Consider the following 18,691-nt stretch of genomic DNA (forward strand, 5'->3'; position numbering starts at 1 on the left):
ACCTATCTTTTACTCCACTCCTAACGTCGGTTTCAATGGGGAACACCATTGATGTTGAAAAAGGCCACGAAGGAGAAGTCCAAATCCAAGGAGACTTTGAGCGAATAATACCAAAAGCCGAAGACTCGGGGTGTCCCGTTTGATTATTCAAAAGTTTGAGGCCAAAGCCGTGATGTTGATGAATAGGCGGAAATCTAATTATATTCCTTTTCAGATAAGCCAAAGGAAGTTGGATGAGACCACTGCCGTTCTTGTCTGGTTTGTGGCTGCCCTTCCTGATCAGTATGTAGGGTTTATTTATTCACAAGAATGCTCAAGGAAGAAATGTGTAAAGGGATAATTCGGAAGATTCAAAGTCTGGAAGAGCAAACTCCTCTCATATGTAGGATGGATATGAGAAAAATGCTGCTTAATAGGTCATGACCTTCCAAGTTTGAATGATGTCATCAGTTCAAAACCACAGTGTGCATCTCCCACATAGTACCACGATGAGAGAGTCCATCCACAAGAGCAACAGATGTAGGGTTTTTATGATGACGCTCACAGTTGAATGGGGTAGGGTTCATGTAGTCTCCTTTTTCTTTTACCAATGAAAAGGTACTTTTTACTCCTAAATGGGCATATACTTTCTAAGTGGGCATAGTATAGCTAGTCGAAATGGAGTACGCTCAGATGGCATATTCTTGCTTTGATTCAGATGAATGTCATTTCCTTGAGCTGCAAAAAATTGGCTATCCACGCAGGCCCTGATGCAGCCAATGACCCTAGAAGTAGGAGGAATGGAAAGAGGAGTTGTATCATCAAATCTGCTTAAAGACATTAATTAAGAAGTTGAATGGAAGACCTTCCTAAACTCTGCCACAAGATCGGGACTTGCAGGGTACAATAATTAGGATTTACTGGTATCCGGAAATTAATGGAAGTAAAATCCTTTGATTTCAAAAAACGAATTTGTTACCTAATGAAGCTTGAATTGTTTATTTCCTAAGCTGATATGCAGCAAGAAGACCACCTTATTAATCACATCTAGACCCGTTTGTCCTTTGTTAGAACTAATTAATTGCACTTGAAATTAATAATAATCTAAGTTTAATAAAGTACTGAAAATTGACATGGATCTAGAATGAGAAATTATATCTGTTGCACCCCTTATAGAAAGAAAGCATGGAGAAGCGCCTGGTTTTCGCATAATAAATCACATCGAAGCCAGAAGAATATCATGCTAACCGCTTCCGTTCTAAGGTTAGTCTCCGACATCCTAGAAACGTGGAAAAACAGATGTATGTAAAGTTGAAAGAGAAACAGTCATTGTGGAATCTCAGGATTAATCTCTCAAAACTTCAATTTCCCCCCTCATTAGATGTTGCTGCCATTCCCGTCGATCCATCACCTGTTTAGCTCACACCTGCTATCCTTTGCATATTATCCTCTCAAATCAAATAGATTGTGAAGTTCCTAAAAGCATTGCAGAGAAACTCTCCCAGTTTCCTCGTTGAGATGGATGATCCACAATAGGATGTCATGATTATTAGCGATTTGCTGCCAAATGTAGCAATGTATAATATGATGATTGACTTGTTCTCTGAAGCAGTCGATGACATGGTCAATGATGCCTACAGGTTCCTGGATGAATGGCGTATCATTGTTTGAAGTTGTAAATGATGCTGAGGGACAATGGATAAATTGAAGAGGACGTTCATGGACGCTGGGAAAGGGCAGTTGTATGAAAGGATTGGTAGCATGTGGAAGGCTCTTATTAAAAGAACTCCAACCAAATATCATCAGGATGAAGGTGAGGCGCACCATTCTGCCGTCGAAGCGTAGTCGCCATCCATCGAGGGGCCACGACAAGGTGTCGTCCCTCTCTCCAGTATGCCGCTTGTCACATGGCGAGCGGTTGCAGTGAGCCCACATTTATGACCGATCGGATTGCTGAGTCAGGAGATGCATGTGCCATGAATCCAATGGCAATGAATACTAATTAATGATCACGGCCAGGCCAAGCCAAGGGACCCAGTCGAGGTCGAGGCCCCCGGGCTTGACTCAGTCGTGGGTCTGAAAGCCTGACCATACTTAACCACTTTTGCAACGCTGTCCGGCTCCACTCGGTCGTTGGTCGATCAGACATGACCACTTGTTGCCCTCATAAAAGTGATATATAGCCGGCATCGCACGTTAATGTTGCAAAATAAACTGTAATAAATAGTGGTAACTGGTCCCATTATGTACTGGCGTACATGCACTTGATAATTAAACAAGCGGCCCAAGACACTTTATAATTAATTCGTCTTTTAGCATTTTTCTAGCCAGACGATCCCAAACCCAAACCCTCATCGGCTACGTCGGCCAATGCTAGGGCTGCACATAAGGCAGGTCGAGCCCGAGCTCGGCCATGTTGTGCTCGACTTGACTTAAAAAACTAGAGCTCGAGCTCGAGCGCAGCTCGAACTCAAGTAAAGATCTTTATAGCAAGCTCGAGCTCGACTCCACTAAACAAAATCAAGCTCTTACTCAATTCGTTTAACCCATTTAACTCGCTTAGGCGTTAATTGTGTAAGCATTAACTCATTTAACTCATGTAAATGTTAACTCGTGTAACTTGTGAAACCAGTTTTAGCAATATGAAGTAGCGGTTTGCGAGTCGAATTCCTGAAACTCGAACTCGACTCGTTTATCGTTTTGAGTATCTTTGTAAACTCGAACTCGGCTCATTTATAAATGAGTCGAGCACGAGCCGAGTTTTTTAGAAAGAGTTCCAGTCAAGCCCGAGCTAGCTCGGCTCTTTGTGCAGCCCTAGCCAATGCGAGACCCCAATCTCATCCTAACTGTTGAATCATTGATAAATATTCTAGCCACTCTGGAAGCAAAGGAAAGTCTAATACTCTGTATGGTTGTTTTGGTTTTAAGTTGTGAATCTTATGCCATTATTATCTGAGTTTTCACTCTAGAAACTAATCAAAATCTTCATTTTTGAATTCTCATTCAGATCCAATAACGTACAAAGAATCAAACTCAGTTTAAGTCACATTGTAGTGCAAGCTTGGACTTCATGCGAAGTTGTAACTGGGTTTGAGTAATGCTGTTTTTTGTTATGGTCTTCTACTTCTCATATATATATACATATAGAAATTTTTGAATACCAAACCATTTAGATAAGAGACAAAAACCAGAACCACTAAAATTAATTTAGACAGTGTTTTCCATAAGTTCTAAGTTTATGAATACGATCTTAAGAGTGACTTTAGGAGAAACATACATTAAGTTACAAACTTTTTGACTTTAATAAGTTTTTCTAATATTCAAATAATGAATAGCTCATGTAACATCAAAATTTTGGCAGTAAAAAGTATCAACTTTTTTTGCAAAAATAACTTGAACTAAAAATTTATTTATATTGAATTAGCACTTACGAACATGTTCAGATGTTCACTTTTTGTTTATATTATTTTTTTCAAAACAAAATTAAGATTTCTGGTTTTTGTCTCTTACCAAGGTGGTCTGACATTTAATAGTATATATAGTATGGAAATGTATATTCCAAACCATTTAGGCCCGGGACACCAACCAAACCTTCTAAAATCTTGTTAGAAAATCATTTAAACAAAATATGAACATTTCTAGTATATTTGCGGATACTGATTTAACATAAAACATGTTTTAGTTCAAGTTGTTTTGATGAAAACGATTGATTTTTCGACTATTAATATTTAGATGTTATAAGAACCTTCCATTTTATGATCACTATCAAAACATCATTAAACTAAAAAATTGATTACCTTAGTATAAGTTTATCAATAACACATTCTTAAGAACATACATGTAAAGTTAGATTGTATGAAAAAGTAAAATTAGCAATTAATTTTAGGGTAAAATTAGCATGCACGTCAAATACCCCTAAAAGTGGGGTAAAAACAAAATAAAAGTGGGTCATGGGTACGTTGGCTTTTTCTTAAAGGCTGTGCACTGTGCACAACAGACATCTAACAGGGCAGCACACAAGGCGAGTAGAGCCTGAGTTTGGCCAGCTGGTGCTCGATCAAAAAACTGAGTGCGAGCTCGGCTTGAACTCGAGTCGAGCTCCTTATAGTAAGCTAAAGCTCGACTCAACTGCACAAAATAGAGCTTGAACTAGACTCGTTTAACCCATTTAACTTGTTTAGCCTTAACTCATGTAAGCATTAACTCATTTAACTTGTGTAAGCATTAACTAGTGTGACTGGTAAAATTTGTTTTTTCCCTAAACGTTAATACCAGTGATTTAGTGAACAGGTTTTGGCAATATTATATAAAATAGCGGTTTGCAAGTCGAGTCCAGTATAAACGAGTCAACTTTTTGAAAAAGTCGAGTATAAACGAGTTAACTTTTTGAAAAAGTCGAGTATAGTAAGCCTGATCAGACATAACCACTTGCAAAATTTAGGCTACAAATTTATTAACCTGTCTCCTTAAATTGTTGTCTTCATAAATAGCTGACATCACATATTAATGTTGCACAACAAACCGTAATAAATAGTGGTAACTGATAGCGGTTTTAGTTACGGCACTTTTAAATACTGGTACCAGGTTAAGTTTCCACAAATATGGATAAGTAAATATTGGCGTGTAATGTTCCATATTGTAGTATGACAACTTTGGTGGATACCAACCAAATGGTAACACCCATCCATTGATAGCATTAGGAATCAGATTTGGAAGGCAAGAGAAAAGGTGGCTGAAGCAATCTTTTGGCATGTGAAAGATTGGCAACTGATTCAAATCTGGTGGTTCACTGGTATTTTCTACAGTAAGAGAGTGAAAATACATAAAGACGATCATACTCTCCATGTTGTACACAGAAGATTTAACTTAAGGTTAATAGTGGTTGCAGGCTAGTGGGATAGGGATGTTGGAGCTTACACATCGAAAAGTAAAATGACTCACAATTTGGGAGGGGGGGGGGGGATGCTGCTGAAATGCACCTGCTTGAGCTTTGGCTAGGTAAGAAGATGGACAGCTTAAGAAGACTCACGATCATATCCTCTAATAACTGTTGGAAACATAGATTACAGGCCATGATTGAAGGGCGCATACATTCACGCTAGATGTGTCCTATTCAAAAAGTGTTATGAAAAAAAAGTGTTATGAAAGAACTAGTGTGGATGATGACCTCCCTTCAGTGGATGGAGGTCAACAGCTCTTGCTCTATGGTCAGCAAGATGGACGTTACGATGACGGGTAAATATTGCTTATTTGTTTTTTTGGCTTAGATTGTCTCTTTTTTGCTTTGTGAGGGGTGATGGTTTTGCTGTTTGTGTTTACTTGGCATCCCCTAATACTTCTTGTAAATAACATTTTTTTGCAATAAAGTGGGGAGTTTACCTCCCAGCACAGCAATCAATCATTGGATAATTAAAGAGCGGACCAAGGCAATTTAATTCTTTGTGTGAGCATTTTCCAATATTGGATCCATGATATTTATGCACTCGAGTTCTTCACCTCAGTAGTACTAAATTATGGATACACGCCACCAAAGATTCTTCTTATCTCAATTACCACTAGGAAAGAGTATTAGTCAAGGGCAGAGCAAGCAATTATTTTTTAAGAGGGCTGAATAGTATTTTCAAAATTTGTACAAAAGCCGAATAATATGTTTTGGAATTATTATATTAGACAAATTAAGAATTTTCAAAAATATAAGTACAAATTTATTTTTTTCAAAATGTGAGGTGGAGCTATAGCCCCTGCCAGCCCACCCTTCCCTTATGTGGATGTTATTCTTCTAAACTACATATATGCCTCTTTGAGCCTTGTTGGTGGAAGGTGAGTCATCAGTTTAATTTATGTAGATGTTATTTCTCTAAACTACAAATGATAGAAGTCTGACACTCTACTGAATGGGTGTACCACTCCCTGCCAAAGTCTCCAACCAACTCTATACCGGAGGGAAGGAGGGAATAGAGAGGAGTTTTGGCCTCTTCAAATTATCTCCTCACATATATAAGTCTTAATTCTACACCAAAAACTCAAATCCAATGACCCACTTTTATATCCATTAGGCGTTTTTTCTAATAAATGTCGGTGGACCATCCCTCAACAACTTTGCATTGGACGTCTATCTATATAGGTGAACTGTATAGCAAAAAAGGAAGGGCAATTCTATATATAGCCTCTACCACTTGACTTGAAAAAACAGTGGAAGCAGCCGGAACATTGTGTCGCCCCTTTCCCCTCCACAAGCGGCACTTTCTCCGGTAAGCATTTCTAAAGGTCTTATATAATAGGGCTTTCCAGTAACTTTCTTTTGCGGTCTTTTTCTGCAGGTATGCAACAACCTTTGTTACTACCTTTTATTTTGTTTTTGTACCGGGGATTTCTTGTTATTCCTTAGTTTTTTTTTGTAGAAATGGAACAATGGTTCCACAATTGGAAGCAAACAGCAGCCAGCCCCATTGGGCTGCATCGGCGATGGCGTGATGCACCCAGTTCCGATGGAGCATGAGTCGCATCGTAATTGTTGAATGTAAAACATATGGATTGATGGATATTCCAGCCACTATGGAAGCAAGGCCAATTAAGCTGAAATGTTCCGGATGGTTGTATTGGTTTTAAGTGTTGAATCTTATGAACGACAACCAATTACTTGACCACAGTTTTTAGTTAGGAGATATATCTTTTATGATGGTTTTAACCACATAACACAAAAAAAAGCAACCATCAAGTCATAGAGGTGGCCGGTTGATTTTAGTTTCCAAATCCTGAAGGTTATTTTTTTTTTTAAGAAAATACTTATGTTTTCGTATTTTCACTTAATTTCATCAGAATTCCATGAAAACTTTCTTGGGCTCTTAAGTGGTTTGGGATAAACTGCATTAGGTGATTGTACGTACCATTTTTTAACCATAAAAGGGTTGGGAGGGCCTACCCTGCCGCAGAAAGTTTCCGGCCAAAACAATGATTGGACATACCAGGTCCGATCCATCTGATGAGGATGGACATTGAAACTGGTTGATGGTTCGGTATATGTCACCATATTCATCCTTTCCCTCGAGCTTGGCCTTAAATGGCTGCCTTTAGTACTACACAGAGAACTCGCCCTGGTGTTGCCTGTCTCTTTAAGTCGGTCATAGGCACAATTGGACCAGCTTTTCTTTCTCCAAACTCCAAACTCAATGGTTTCAACCGCCGCTGTATTATCAATACCGCTGCTTATACGAGTGTACTGGTCCTCACCAATACGGGACAAATTTTTAGTCTTTTACCTTGTTCTTTTTTAAATAAGTTTAAATTTTCATTAAAATTTATAGAATTCAACCCTAAGGTGTCAATTCATGATGATCGGAATCAGCATCCCTGTATATCTACCAAAAATTAAAATAAATTTTGACCTGGGAGTAAAAACTCAAAGTCACATATCGGCTGGCCATCCCCATAAATTTCCTTTTATTTTCATATGGGTGCCTTCAACTATTTTTTTCTTTATATATATTGGTGTGTCTTAAGTTATTAAATATTTTTGACGTAGTGCCTCTCATCCGCCTAAAATTTCTGCCTCCACCATTGCTCAAAACCAAGTTACAAGCAATAGCTAAACCTGAATAGCTAGAATTTTACAAAAAAATTGATTTTTGGAACTCTTTTTTTATCCTATGTCATCCAAATGGTGCCTTAGCTTTTCTCACTGTCAGTTACATTCTTTATAAATAAAATAGTGCTGACATGACTTTTTCATCACAAGGAAGCAGTCTGAGTTTTACTCATTGTTCTAACAATTCTCTCCTGCGCCTTTTCCCACAGCATATGTTGATTGTAACCTTTCGTTATGTGCTTTAGGTATGCTGCCTCTGCTATGGCGACTTGGGTCACTGACATACAAAGAGAATATGAATCTTATGATCCTTCTGAATATGAGTTGAAGTTGGGAAAAAAGTGCATCTACAAATGGCCTAGCGACCTTGCCAGGACATCAAGCATGTCCATGCACCGCACTCCTCATATGGCATCCCTTGGTCCGTACCACCATGGGGAGGAGCACCTGCAGCCCATGGAGCATCACAAAAAGAGAGCTCTCTACAGGATCCTCAAGAGGCGCAGAGTGCCACTAACTAGGTTCGCTGACTCCTTAGAAGGCATAGAGCAAGAACTTAGGGATAGGTACGACAATCTTGATCCAGAGTTGCCATCAGATTCATTTTTAAGGATGATGCTGATTGATGGGTGCTTCATAATTGAACTCCTACGTAGTAGGAGCACGGCAAATTCAAATTGATGGACCTAGTTTACACATTTTAGACATTCGAAGGAAGTGCTTGATAATGGCCATGCCAACGAAAGAACAGACAACGCCTTCTGTAGGTTTTATCAAGTCTGTTTGCTTGCAGTGTCGACGATTAATTCCCATGCATGTCATCGAAAAAGGAATTAAGTATATAATCGTCGGCATTCCCATCTTGTTCTTTAGGATTTTAAGCAAACAAATTTCCAAACCGGGAAACATGCGATCTGCATTGAGGTTTCATGAAGCAGGCATTGAGTTCAAGAGTGCGAAACCCAATAGCGGGCTAAAAATTACTTTTGATGAAGAACACGGAGTGCTTACTCTTCCAATCGTCAACATAGATGACAACACAGCAGCAATGTACATGAACTTGATGGCCTTTGAACGGATGCATCCAAAACTAACTGAGAATAATGCGGTGACATCATATGTGTCCTTCATGGACAGCTTGATAGACACTGCTCTCAAGGGATCATGAAGAACTTTCTTGGCAGTGACGAGGATGCTGCCAATGTCTTCAACAAGTTGGGCGATGACATTATGAACTGCCTCGATGATGAACTCGATAAGCAATTGCAGTCTTATGTTGCCTCAGATTGGAATGCGGCGAGAGCATATTTGAAGCGAAACTACTTCCACAACCCGTGGTCCATTCTGTCTCTACTTGCTGCCATTATTTTACTGGTTTTAACATTTATTCAGACCGTATTTTCTGTGTTAGCCGTGCAAAACGACAAGTGATACCCATAGCCTTGCACGGGAATTGCTAAAGAGGAAAGTGAAGATGTTAAATTTCATGTATGTTGTGTATCATGGTTCCTTTGTTGAACATCAGTGTTCTAAATAATTGAAGTTTGATCGTTGCTTAATTTATTTGATCGTAATTGATGTTCTGTGGGCGGCGAATTTTCGTGTTTGTTAAAGATAAAGGGGAGAAGCGCAGGTTACATCAAGTATTGCCCAATGCATGTTTGGTAAGACATGCCGCCATATCTTCAGCGATTGTACTCGTGCATGTGAGCCATTGCCCTCGTTACATGTCTATTCTTATTAAAATTTATACTTAACACCTATTTCACGTGAGTCGGTAAAAATGAGAGTCTCTCTTTCTCCCTTCTATATGATTGTTGAATAAAGCTGAACCCCAATGAAGAATCCAACGAAAAGAAAAATTTGGAAACATAGGCTAATTTGAATAATAAATTATGACCTACAAAAACTAACCTTAAAATAATTGCACAAGTAAAGAATGATACTAGTGTTGGCTCATAACATGTCCTTGTGGAGGACCCAGTCCACTTCGGAAAGGTGAAAGAAAGGTCCCTGACAAATTGCAGACTTATTTCCTAAGTTGAAAAAGAAATTAATATTATAAGGGAAAAAAATAGGAAGACAGGTGGGGCTAGACCAGAGCAACGGGCCAGGTGGGGCCGGGCCGACCCTGTAAAACCCTGCCCGATAGCTCGGGACTCGGCCCGGCTCCTCGTTTGGTGATAAAAAGATATTTTTTTAATTATAATTTTTTTTTTAATAATATAGCCTGGGACTCGGCCCAGCTCGTTTGGTAATAAAAAGATATTTTTTTAATTATAAAAAACTTTTTAGTAATATAAAATATATTTTTAATAATAAAATACATATTATTAAGTTTTAAAAAATTAAAAAATATTTTTTTAATTATAAATGGGCCGGGCGGAGCCGACCCAGGCTGCACATCAAGCTCGGGCCCGGCTTGCTGGGCTGTTTTCTTTGCCCGGACCCGGGCCCAACCAGGCCGGGTACCCGGTGGCTGGTGCAGCGGAAGTCTAGGATGAGAAAAAAACCCCGGCGATGGCCGGAGTTTCCAAGGGGGTTTTCGAGAGTAGAAATCATCCGGCGAATGTCCGGGAAAGAGGGGAGGGGTTTCTCAAGTTTCATTGACTACATAAACTCCCGCCGACCTCAACTCCTGTTCTATGCGGCGTTTACACGACAATAGTTTACATCGCATTTTTGTGAAAATTGATCTTATAGTATGTTTGCGATTGCAAACTTCGCGTTACGGGTTCGATCGACAATTTGAATTTTGGTGTTCACAATGTTTGTTGAAGTGTTCTTTGATCCAATAACTTTTGTATATTAAAGTGAATGCAATATATTATGCATCTGATCCCAATAATAAAAAAATCCAAGGTTATTTATTTGGTTGTACAAGAGAACATAAGATCCAAGCTATGTCACATGGGTACGGGTACGGGTACAGGTGCTGCTACAGATATGGGAAAACGGGTACTGGTATGGCGTTTTTGAAATTCATGGTACGAGTACGGTGTAAATTTTATGCAATAAAGTTAATTTTTAATTAAAAAAATTATAAATTTTGAAGAAACAACAAAACACCATCTCATAAAAATAAGCATCTTATAAAAACTTCAAAATTTTGACATTTGAGTGTGAATTATAACTTTAAAATTTAGAACACAGCGTTAATGGAAGCTTCTTTAGTCTTGTATCGACAAAATCTGAAACAGCAAACTAACATATAATATTGTTGCTGATTATATAAGCCGGTGGTTAGGGACCTCGACGGGTGAGAAGAGATCTCTTTTTAAGACATTTTTTTTTTTTATAAACACCGCGTACCGCCATACCGGTACCGGTACGCGGGTCACTAAGACGTACCACGGTGACATAGGATCCAAGCAGTTGTACATGTATAATATGATCATTTAATAACCTAAAAAGTGGAATCATTGGCAGACGTTATTGCCCTATATCAAGCTAATAAACTACATGCTGTGGCATAAAATCTTTCAAGAACAGCGGCTTCAACTTATTAAGGATAATCAAAGTTTTACGGATCGTACGATTTGAGTGAGTTGGATGATGGATAACGGGAGTCACTGTAGAATAATTGAAATCAGCCGGCGGCCAAATAAACAAATTATTGAAATTCACTAATATAAAAATAAATAAATTTTGTGATCCTGTTGTAGGCAAATGCCCACGCACCCCTAGAGCCGGGGTCGCCCCTTTTAGGTACCAGCTTGTCACAAACATAAATTAGGTCCCAACATAATAAATTAAAAGTTTCAAATTTCTGGATTGCAGACCCTCGTATAAGAAGAAAACTCGAACAAAATTAATGACAAGCCAATATCATATAAATTAATGACAAGTCCTAGAGGCGCATGGATATGATTCTCCACCTATGAAGGCTAGATTGTAAACAAGTCAGCTTTGGATAGCAGCACTGACAAGTGGGCGGAGGGAGGGGAGGGCTCGCGTACGCGGAGGGAGGGGAGGGCTCGCGTACGCCGTAGCCCGCCCCAAACTAGCTGGAAAAAAAAATTTTACACTAGAAAAATAAAAAAAAATTTAGTAGTTTAATGTATTTTTTTTATTTAGGTTCAGTTTGGCTTACCCAAATTTAAGGTTGCATTATTTGGCCCGTCCCTAAATGAAATCCTAGCTCCGCCCTCAACTTGTACCATTAGAAAAATGCAGGTCTTAAGTAGCGCAAAATAAATAAATAAATGAAAATAAAGATTGAAAAGCCGACTTTATCAATAATACCTTCATTGACATTTAAGAAGAGATGTGTAAAATCAGTAACGCAAAGAAACGTCCCCTTAAAGCCCCGTCATTTACCACAGTAGCTGACGCATTCCTTCTGCATCAAACGATGTACAATTTTTATGAAAAATACCTGAATACGGGGACTGCTTGGGAAAGTAAGTTGGATAGCAAATGGTCTTTATCTGAAAAGACATAATACCTGAATACTCATATATGCTTTTGCAAATATTCACATATTTGAATTTATATTCGGATTTGAATACAAACAAGGAAAAGTCATATTAGAATACAAATCCAAGATCTGATCATAATCCGAATCTGATTTTTATATTTATATGTGAAGCCGAAACTAATTTTTGAACCTAATTTGGTTGATTTCTAAAATATAAGAGCATTAGATATATGATATTTTGTTTAATGAGTTTTAAGAATATTTTTCAAGAGTTTGATCTCCCTGTCTCGATTTCTTGGCTGAGAGGAGTGAGCCTGGTGGAGTTCAATGAACTAGAGCTCGACTCTACAACTAAACAACCAAACAAGTCACTAAAAAAATTTAAACTCAACTCATTTATTGGAGTCGGTTCGAAAACGGGGCCGGAAATGCGCTTCACTCAACCGAATTATACCACATGTGTACATGTATTGTATGGTGGTGCAGCAGCCGTTTCTTTATCGTTGAAAGCGATCGGGAGCCAAATCTGGTGACACATTTATTATAAAAGTCACTCCATGCCGTGTGGTCACCAGATTGACTTGCTCGCACCACTAACTTTTCCTCGAAGCTGCTGCAATAAGAAATTGAAGTTGTGTGCACCGTGCGCAAATATTTTGATAATTTGTTAAAAAAAAATATTTTCTACAAATTTTTTTATTAAATTTTATTTGTCTTTTTTAACTTTTTTTTTTTTTTAATGTGAACTAAAGATATAATATGGCCATATCACGGTTAGCTTTCCCCCAAGATTCGACCTGAAAGGTCCTTCAAAATTGTGGCCTGCAAACAAGAGGTTAAAAGGCGAGGAAAAGTATAGAGCAACCAGGCCCGGGTTCCTCTTCTTTCTTTCCACGCCTCATCCTCCTCCTGCCAAATCCCACTTTACCTCTTCCTGTGTCCTTCCTCTTCAAGCCCCTATCATTCAGCTTGAAGCATCACCGGAAACTGCAGGGACAGCGTCTCGACCCTATCTCCTTCACCGGCGCCACTTTTCCAGGTAAGCATTTCGAAAGTTTTTGTGTAATACGAAGACACGGCCACGGCTGCATCTTCGATGATGCCATGCTCCCTGGGTTGTGTGGTTAAAGGTATTCCGCCATTTCGGATGCAGTGCCACTCGACAATGGTTCCACCGTTGCCGAAGCAGCCAGCCCCATTGGGCTTGCATCGACCATGGCAGACGCGCCCAGCCCCGCTCCGCTGGGTCGACAATGGTCGATGCAGCCACGCCGCTCGGCTGCTTCAGCTATTGCCGAAGCACAGCCCCACTGGAGAAACTATTCACAATCATGAACTTTGAATTCACATTCACATCCAATTAGCAAAAAACTCAGTACAAAATCTTTTGAACATATATATCGTCTTAGGCCACAGAAAAGAGTACCCGTCATTACTCTAATCTTGTAAAAGGAAAGGACATTAAACACTGATAAGCCTCAGTTTCCCTCTTTTGCATGCTTCCAGACCTAGTGTTCTTGGATTAACCAATTACTATCTTTTTCTCCCCCTTTCTCTTTACATCTATTTTCATATAAAGTAGGTGAAATACTTTGGCCATGCCGATCTCTATCCAATCAATCACAGCCATTCGTTGAAATTGCGTCTGGTAGACGTGATTAAATACTGCCGGAAGATTTTTCAGCTCAAACATGGACACAGAAATTTTGAAATATCTCTCTTTCTCAATCTCTCTCTCTCTCTCTCTCTCTCTCTCTCTCTCTCACGCACACTATATATATTGCTACCAAATATTTATAAACTAGTGTTAACGGAAATCATATAGACCATTCAGTCCAAGAAAATCATATGGTAGAAATTAAATTCAAAATAAGATTAATCACTAAACAAGAACACTTAGCCTCCTTTTAGTGGGTATTTTAATCTCTTGAGAAAATAAATTGACATCCATATTTTCTACTTAACCTTTAAAAATTGAGGGCCTAAACGATTATCGATATTTCTAATAAATTAGGTTCTGTATCTTCCTATTTCCTTGTGTGTGTATATATATATATATCCTACGTTCTATGCATCATGTCATGTATGCTTTTAGTAATTCCCCATAAAAAAAACCAAGATCTCAATGTGCTGCTGAATCAACAACAAAAATGGATTCATCTCCCTTGTCGCCTTGCCAACAGAACACTTACGTATAACTTTTCATTACTTGCTTTAGGTATCCTCTCCCAGCTTTGGCTTTTACCACATGGTGATGACTGACCGCACAAATACGGAAATAATGGCGGAAGAGGACAGGGACAATACGGTCATTGACATAGAAAAAGAATATGAATCTTATGATCCTGATGAATATAAATCAAAATTGGAAAAAAAGTGCATCTACAGATGGCCTAATATCCTTTCCATTACAGAAAGTATGTCCATGCACCGCATTCCTCACATGGCATCCCTTGGTCCCTACCACCGTGGGAGGAAGCACCTAAAGCCCATGGAGCATCACAAAGAGAGAGCTCTCTACAGGATCCTCAAGAGGAGCGGCGTTTCAATCTCTGACTTAGATGGCTCGTTGAAAGGCGTAGAGCTAGACCTTAGGGATAGCTACGACGATCTTGATACACAATGGACATCCGATAAATTTTTAAGAATGATGTTGCTTGATGGGTGCTTCATGCTTGAACTCTTTCGTGCTAGATTATACCCGGATACCAAGGATCAGGATGATCCTGTTTTTAGTAGGGATAGTGTGGTTATGGGCACTGTGATTCGACGGGACATGCTGATACTAGAAAACCAAATCCCACTCCTTGTATTAAGAAAGTTGCGTGGAACAGAGGAAAAGAAAGAGATCAACGACGACACATATCTCAAAGAACTGTTCCAAAAAGCTTTAGGGCTCTTCGACTTGCCAGTTAATGAACGTAATTTGCATATTCTTGACATTTATAGGAAGTGCTTGATAATGGAGACTGCACCAATGCAACAAACAACCCCCTCCGCGCAAGTGTCTACCAAACCGGTTTGTACGCGATGTCTATCAGGGCTACATGTTGCTGGCGGGAAACTGAAGTCTATGCTCACATCGATCCCCACCTTGGACTGTAGGGCTCTATGCTGTAGGCCAATTCCCAAATCACATGTGCGGTCTGCAATGAGGTTTCATGAGGCAGGGGTTGGGTTCAAGAAGAGGGAACCGCAGAATGGACTAAAGATTACCTTCGAAAATGGAGTGCTCACCCTTCCATCTATCCTCGTGGACGACCACACAGCGGCAATCTACAAGAACATACTGGCCTTTGAGATAATGCACCCAAAGTTGTGGAAGGATCGAAAGGTGGTTTCGTATGTGGGATTCATGGATAGTTTAGTAGATACTGCTGAAGACGTGAACCTACTGTGCTCTCGAGGGATCATGATGAACATGCTTGGGAGTGACGAGGAAGCTGCCCAAGTCTTCAACAACTTGGGTGTTGGCATTCCATACTGTCCAGACCGTGAAATCGACGATCCCTTGCAGACATACGCTGCCTCCGGTTGGAATGCTGCGCGAGCATATCTGAAGCGGAAATACTTCCGAAACCCATGGGCTGCTGTGTCCCTACTTGCGGCCATTGTTTTGTTGGATTTGACATTTATTCAATCCTTCTTTTCTGTATGGGATTATATGCGTCCAAAGGATCCATAGCCACTTGATATGTTCTCATCTCTTAAACTATGACAGCATCGGGAATCAGCAGAAGCCTAACCACTCTCAAGTTGCTAGTGAGAAAAAGTTTAGAAAAATGAAAGATACACAACGTGTGTGGATGCATCGTGGTTCATTTAATGAACACCAACTTTTAAGTGACCAGGGTTCAAGCACCACCCATGTGATGTGTGTCTCATAATCGTCTGATTTCCATTTCCACCAGATTGCCTGCAGCAGATGTTGCTGCCATTCTTTTTTAATGAATAATCTGCAGCTGCATCATCTTTTTCTGTTTTTTTAGCTTTTTGCAGTTCAGGTGCAAGTAATTGCCAAAAATTGAGTAATAACATTTTAGAAAAATAAATTTCGATTCTTTTAAAATGTGTTCCACATGAATTTTATACATCAAACTTATTGATCCAATTTAGAATAAGCTTTAAAGGCAATATATGGATAAGATTTTATAACCATTGAGATATGGAAAACCTTAGATCAATCATCAAATTCTGAATTTTTCTGAAAATACTGACTTACTTATAATGTCTAAGAGTTAATTTGTAGGATTAAAATTATATGAATAACATTCGTAGGGTTAACATGTCAGAAAAAATCATCCATTGAAATGATTTCCGTAGACAAAGATAGGCTATAATATAACATCCTTGAACACTTGCCTGAAAAAAATACACAGCACACCATGTATATGATCTATTGACGGAAGAAAAACGAAACTTTTGGCCATCGAGGCAGCTGAAAGCTGAAAAGGCATTAGGACCTTGGCTTTTATAAGTACATTGATAACAACTAGAAAAAAAAAAAAATCGACTGAGAGAGATTTGCAACTTAGGAATGGCTGAAATTTCTTGATGACTCCAGTAGCTTCGCAATGTGGATAATTTTTTTAAGGCCTGGCTTTTAGCAAATTGAGCTGCGGTAGCATAAGAAAGCATGCAGAAGCACTTGGTTTTTCCATAACAAATCACATCGAAGCGAGAAGAACAGCCTGCTAACTTCTTCCATTCTGAGGTTAGCTTCAGACAGAATAGAAATGTGGAGAAACAGATACATGTTAAGCTGAAAGAGAAACAGTGATTGTGGAATCTTAGGATTCCCTCCAAAACTTCAATTTCCTCATTAGTTCTCCCTCCTACCATTGCTGCCTTTCCCATTGATTGGATTGTTCAGTCTGTAGATGCATATCTCATGAATGCAGTGGCAATATGTATTAATTAACTGACTTCCACAGCTGTCGGGCCTGACTCGGTCGCGGGGTTGATCAGACATGACGACTTGCAAATTGACCCCTTTTGAAATGGTTGTCTTCATAAAGTGATAGCTGACATCGCATACATATTAATGCTGCTCAACAACTATAATAAATAGTGGTAACTGATCGCGCTATATACTGTCCAACATGCACATGATAATTAAACAAGCGGACCAAGACAAGCATTTTCCTTAGTTAGAATTTTGGATCCACAACATAGATTGTCATATTCAAATTATATTTACAACAACACAAGAGACAGATGGAACATTTCAGGGCCTTAAAAATTTTCACAGAAGCCTGAACAAAAGAGCAACTGTTTCGTATACAGGATGGTTGCTTATAATGAAAAACTGAGAAAATCTTGCTGCCTTGAAATTTTACATGTAATCATGAGAGACAGAGAGAGATAGAAAGTTAAACTTTTAGCAGGAGACCAATTGTTGTCTTGCAGGTATGCAATGAATAGACCGTTACAGGGGCGAAACCAGCAACTTTTTATGTGGAAAGTTAAATTGTAGGTTCAAAATTTTGATAGTAGCCTAAATATAATTTTTTAAAAGTTTTATAATGGAATAAATATTTTTTAAAAAATTTACATGTAAATTTAAAAAAAAAAAAAAGTTGAGGGGAGGTCAGAGTCACAGACACCTTCCTCCCATTGTCTCTGCCCCTGGACCGTTATCTAATTCTCTGATGCTGAGGTTAAAGATCCTTTTGATCACCAGATAAATGAACCTTGCACAGTTTTGATGTGTCCGAATGGGAGAGAGAAAGAGAGACAGATAAGTACCAATAGACCCTTCTTATCTCAATTACCACTAGGAAAGATTATTACTTAGGAGCAGAGCAAGACATTCTTTTCAAGAGGGCTGAACAGTATTTTCAAAATTTGTACAAAAGCCGAATAATTATTTCAGAATTTTTATGTTAGACAATATTAAGAATTTTTATGTCTGACTTCTACCATTCTTTAATTTTAGGAACTCTGCACACAGACTAGATGTCACCTGCATACTTAGTAATGTCACAAATGTCGTTCCTGGAAAAAGATTGACAAGGTTTCCTTTGTATATCTTTTTAGCAAAGCTGTTTTTCTCAAGAAAATTTCAGAAAAAAAATCATGAAAAATTTTAAAACATAAAAATCCTAAAAGTTTAAAATTAAAATAAATTATAAACTAATAAAAGAGTTGAAAAATTATGAAAAAAATCGCAAGGTCTTCACTTTTACTTAGATTTAACTCAAGAATGACTTTTGGCAAGTGAGTTCAGGCCGAGCTCAAGCCTAGGAGCCATGGCCCCTTTGGGATTTTAAAAAACAAAGTTTTAAGTTAAAAGCTTTCAACTTTCAATTTTGGCCCCTATACAAATTTGAAAAAAAATCTGCTTTGAGCCGTTCGGCATGCCCAAGAAGAAAAAAATTGGTCTGAAAGTCCACCAAAGTGAATGGAAATTATCACAATTTCTTGTGAATTAGTCAATCAAATTAAAATTTATACGTTTTAAACTATCAAACCAAGCGGAAAAAATTAGGAAATTTGCCAACAAATAAATTAAAATAACAAGAAAATATTTGAGTTTGTTTTGCGACTTTTGTTACTGCATTATCCACGAGAATTCTACTTGACTGGCCCCTATAATAACTTTTGTTACATTATACGATCAAGTGAGCCTACATTGACGACCGAACGGATTGCTGAGTCTGTAGATGCATGTAGATGCATGTGTCATGAATCCAATAGCAATAAAT

The 18,691-nt window shown here is 38.6% G+C and overlaps 2 protein-coding genes across 3 annotated transcripts; both read left to right on the top strand.

The window, feature by feature from the left end:
• The first annotated feature begins 6,168 nt into the window (after nucleotides 1-6,168).
• Nucleotides 6,169-9,123, top strand: LOC126410417 (uncharacterized). The gene is made up of 2 exons (XM_050079800.1): nucleotides 6,169-8,236; nucleotides 8,702-9,123. The coding sequence occupies exons 1-2, from the start codon at nucleotides 7,799-7,801 to the stop codon at nucleotides 8,993-8,995; spliced, it is 732 nt and encodes a 243-aa protein (XP_049935757.1). The 5' UTR covers nucleotides 6,169-7,798; the 3' UTR covers nucleotides 8,996-9,123.
• Nucleotides 9,124-12,789: 3,666 nt separating this feature from the next.
• On the top strand, nucleotides 12,790-15,739 carry LOC116266936 (putative UPF0481 protein At3g02645). Of its 2 annotated transcripts, none has more exons than XM_031648450.2 (2): nucleotides 12,790-13,023; nucleotides 14,203-15,739. In XM_031648450.2, exon 2 carries the CDS (start codon nucleotides 14,233-14,235, stop codon nucleotides 15,667-15,669), a length of 1,437 nt encoding a protein of 478 aa, XP_031504310.1. In that variant the 5' UTR covers nucleotides 12,790-13,023; nucleotides 14,203-14,232; the 3' UTR covers nucleotides 15,670-15,739. The 2 variants fall into 2 exon arrangements, with proteins under 2 accessions (XP_031504310.1, XP_031504318.1); XM_031648458.2 differs by having other exon boundaries at nucleotides 14,399-15,739.
• Nucleotides 15,740-18,691: the final 2,952 nt, after the last annotated feature.

Source organism: Nymphaea colorata, chromosome 1, assembly GCF_008831285.2.
Source record: "Nymphaea colorata isolate Beijing-Zhang1983 chromosome 1, ASM883128v2, whole genome shotgun sequence".
In the NCBI taxonomy this organism is placed as follows: Eukaryota; Viridiplantae; Streptophyta; class Magnoliopsida; order Nymphaeales; family Nymphaeaceae; genus Nymphaea; species Nymphaea colorata.

Bases quoted from the DNA above. Each gene is read 5' to 3' on its own strand.
- LOC116266936 (XM_031648450.2), top strand. From the start codon at position 14,233: ATGGTGATGACTGACCGCACAAATACGGAAATAATGGCGGAAGAGGAC.
- LOC126410417 (XM_050079800.1), top strand. From the start codon at position 7,799: ATGTGCTTTAGGTATGCTGCCTCTGCTATGGCGACTTGGGTCACTGAC. The intron at 8,237-8,701 runs TCAAATTGATGG...CTTCATGGACAG, and splicing joins GTAGTAGGAGCACGGCAAAT to CTTGATAGACACTGCTCTCA.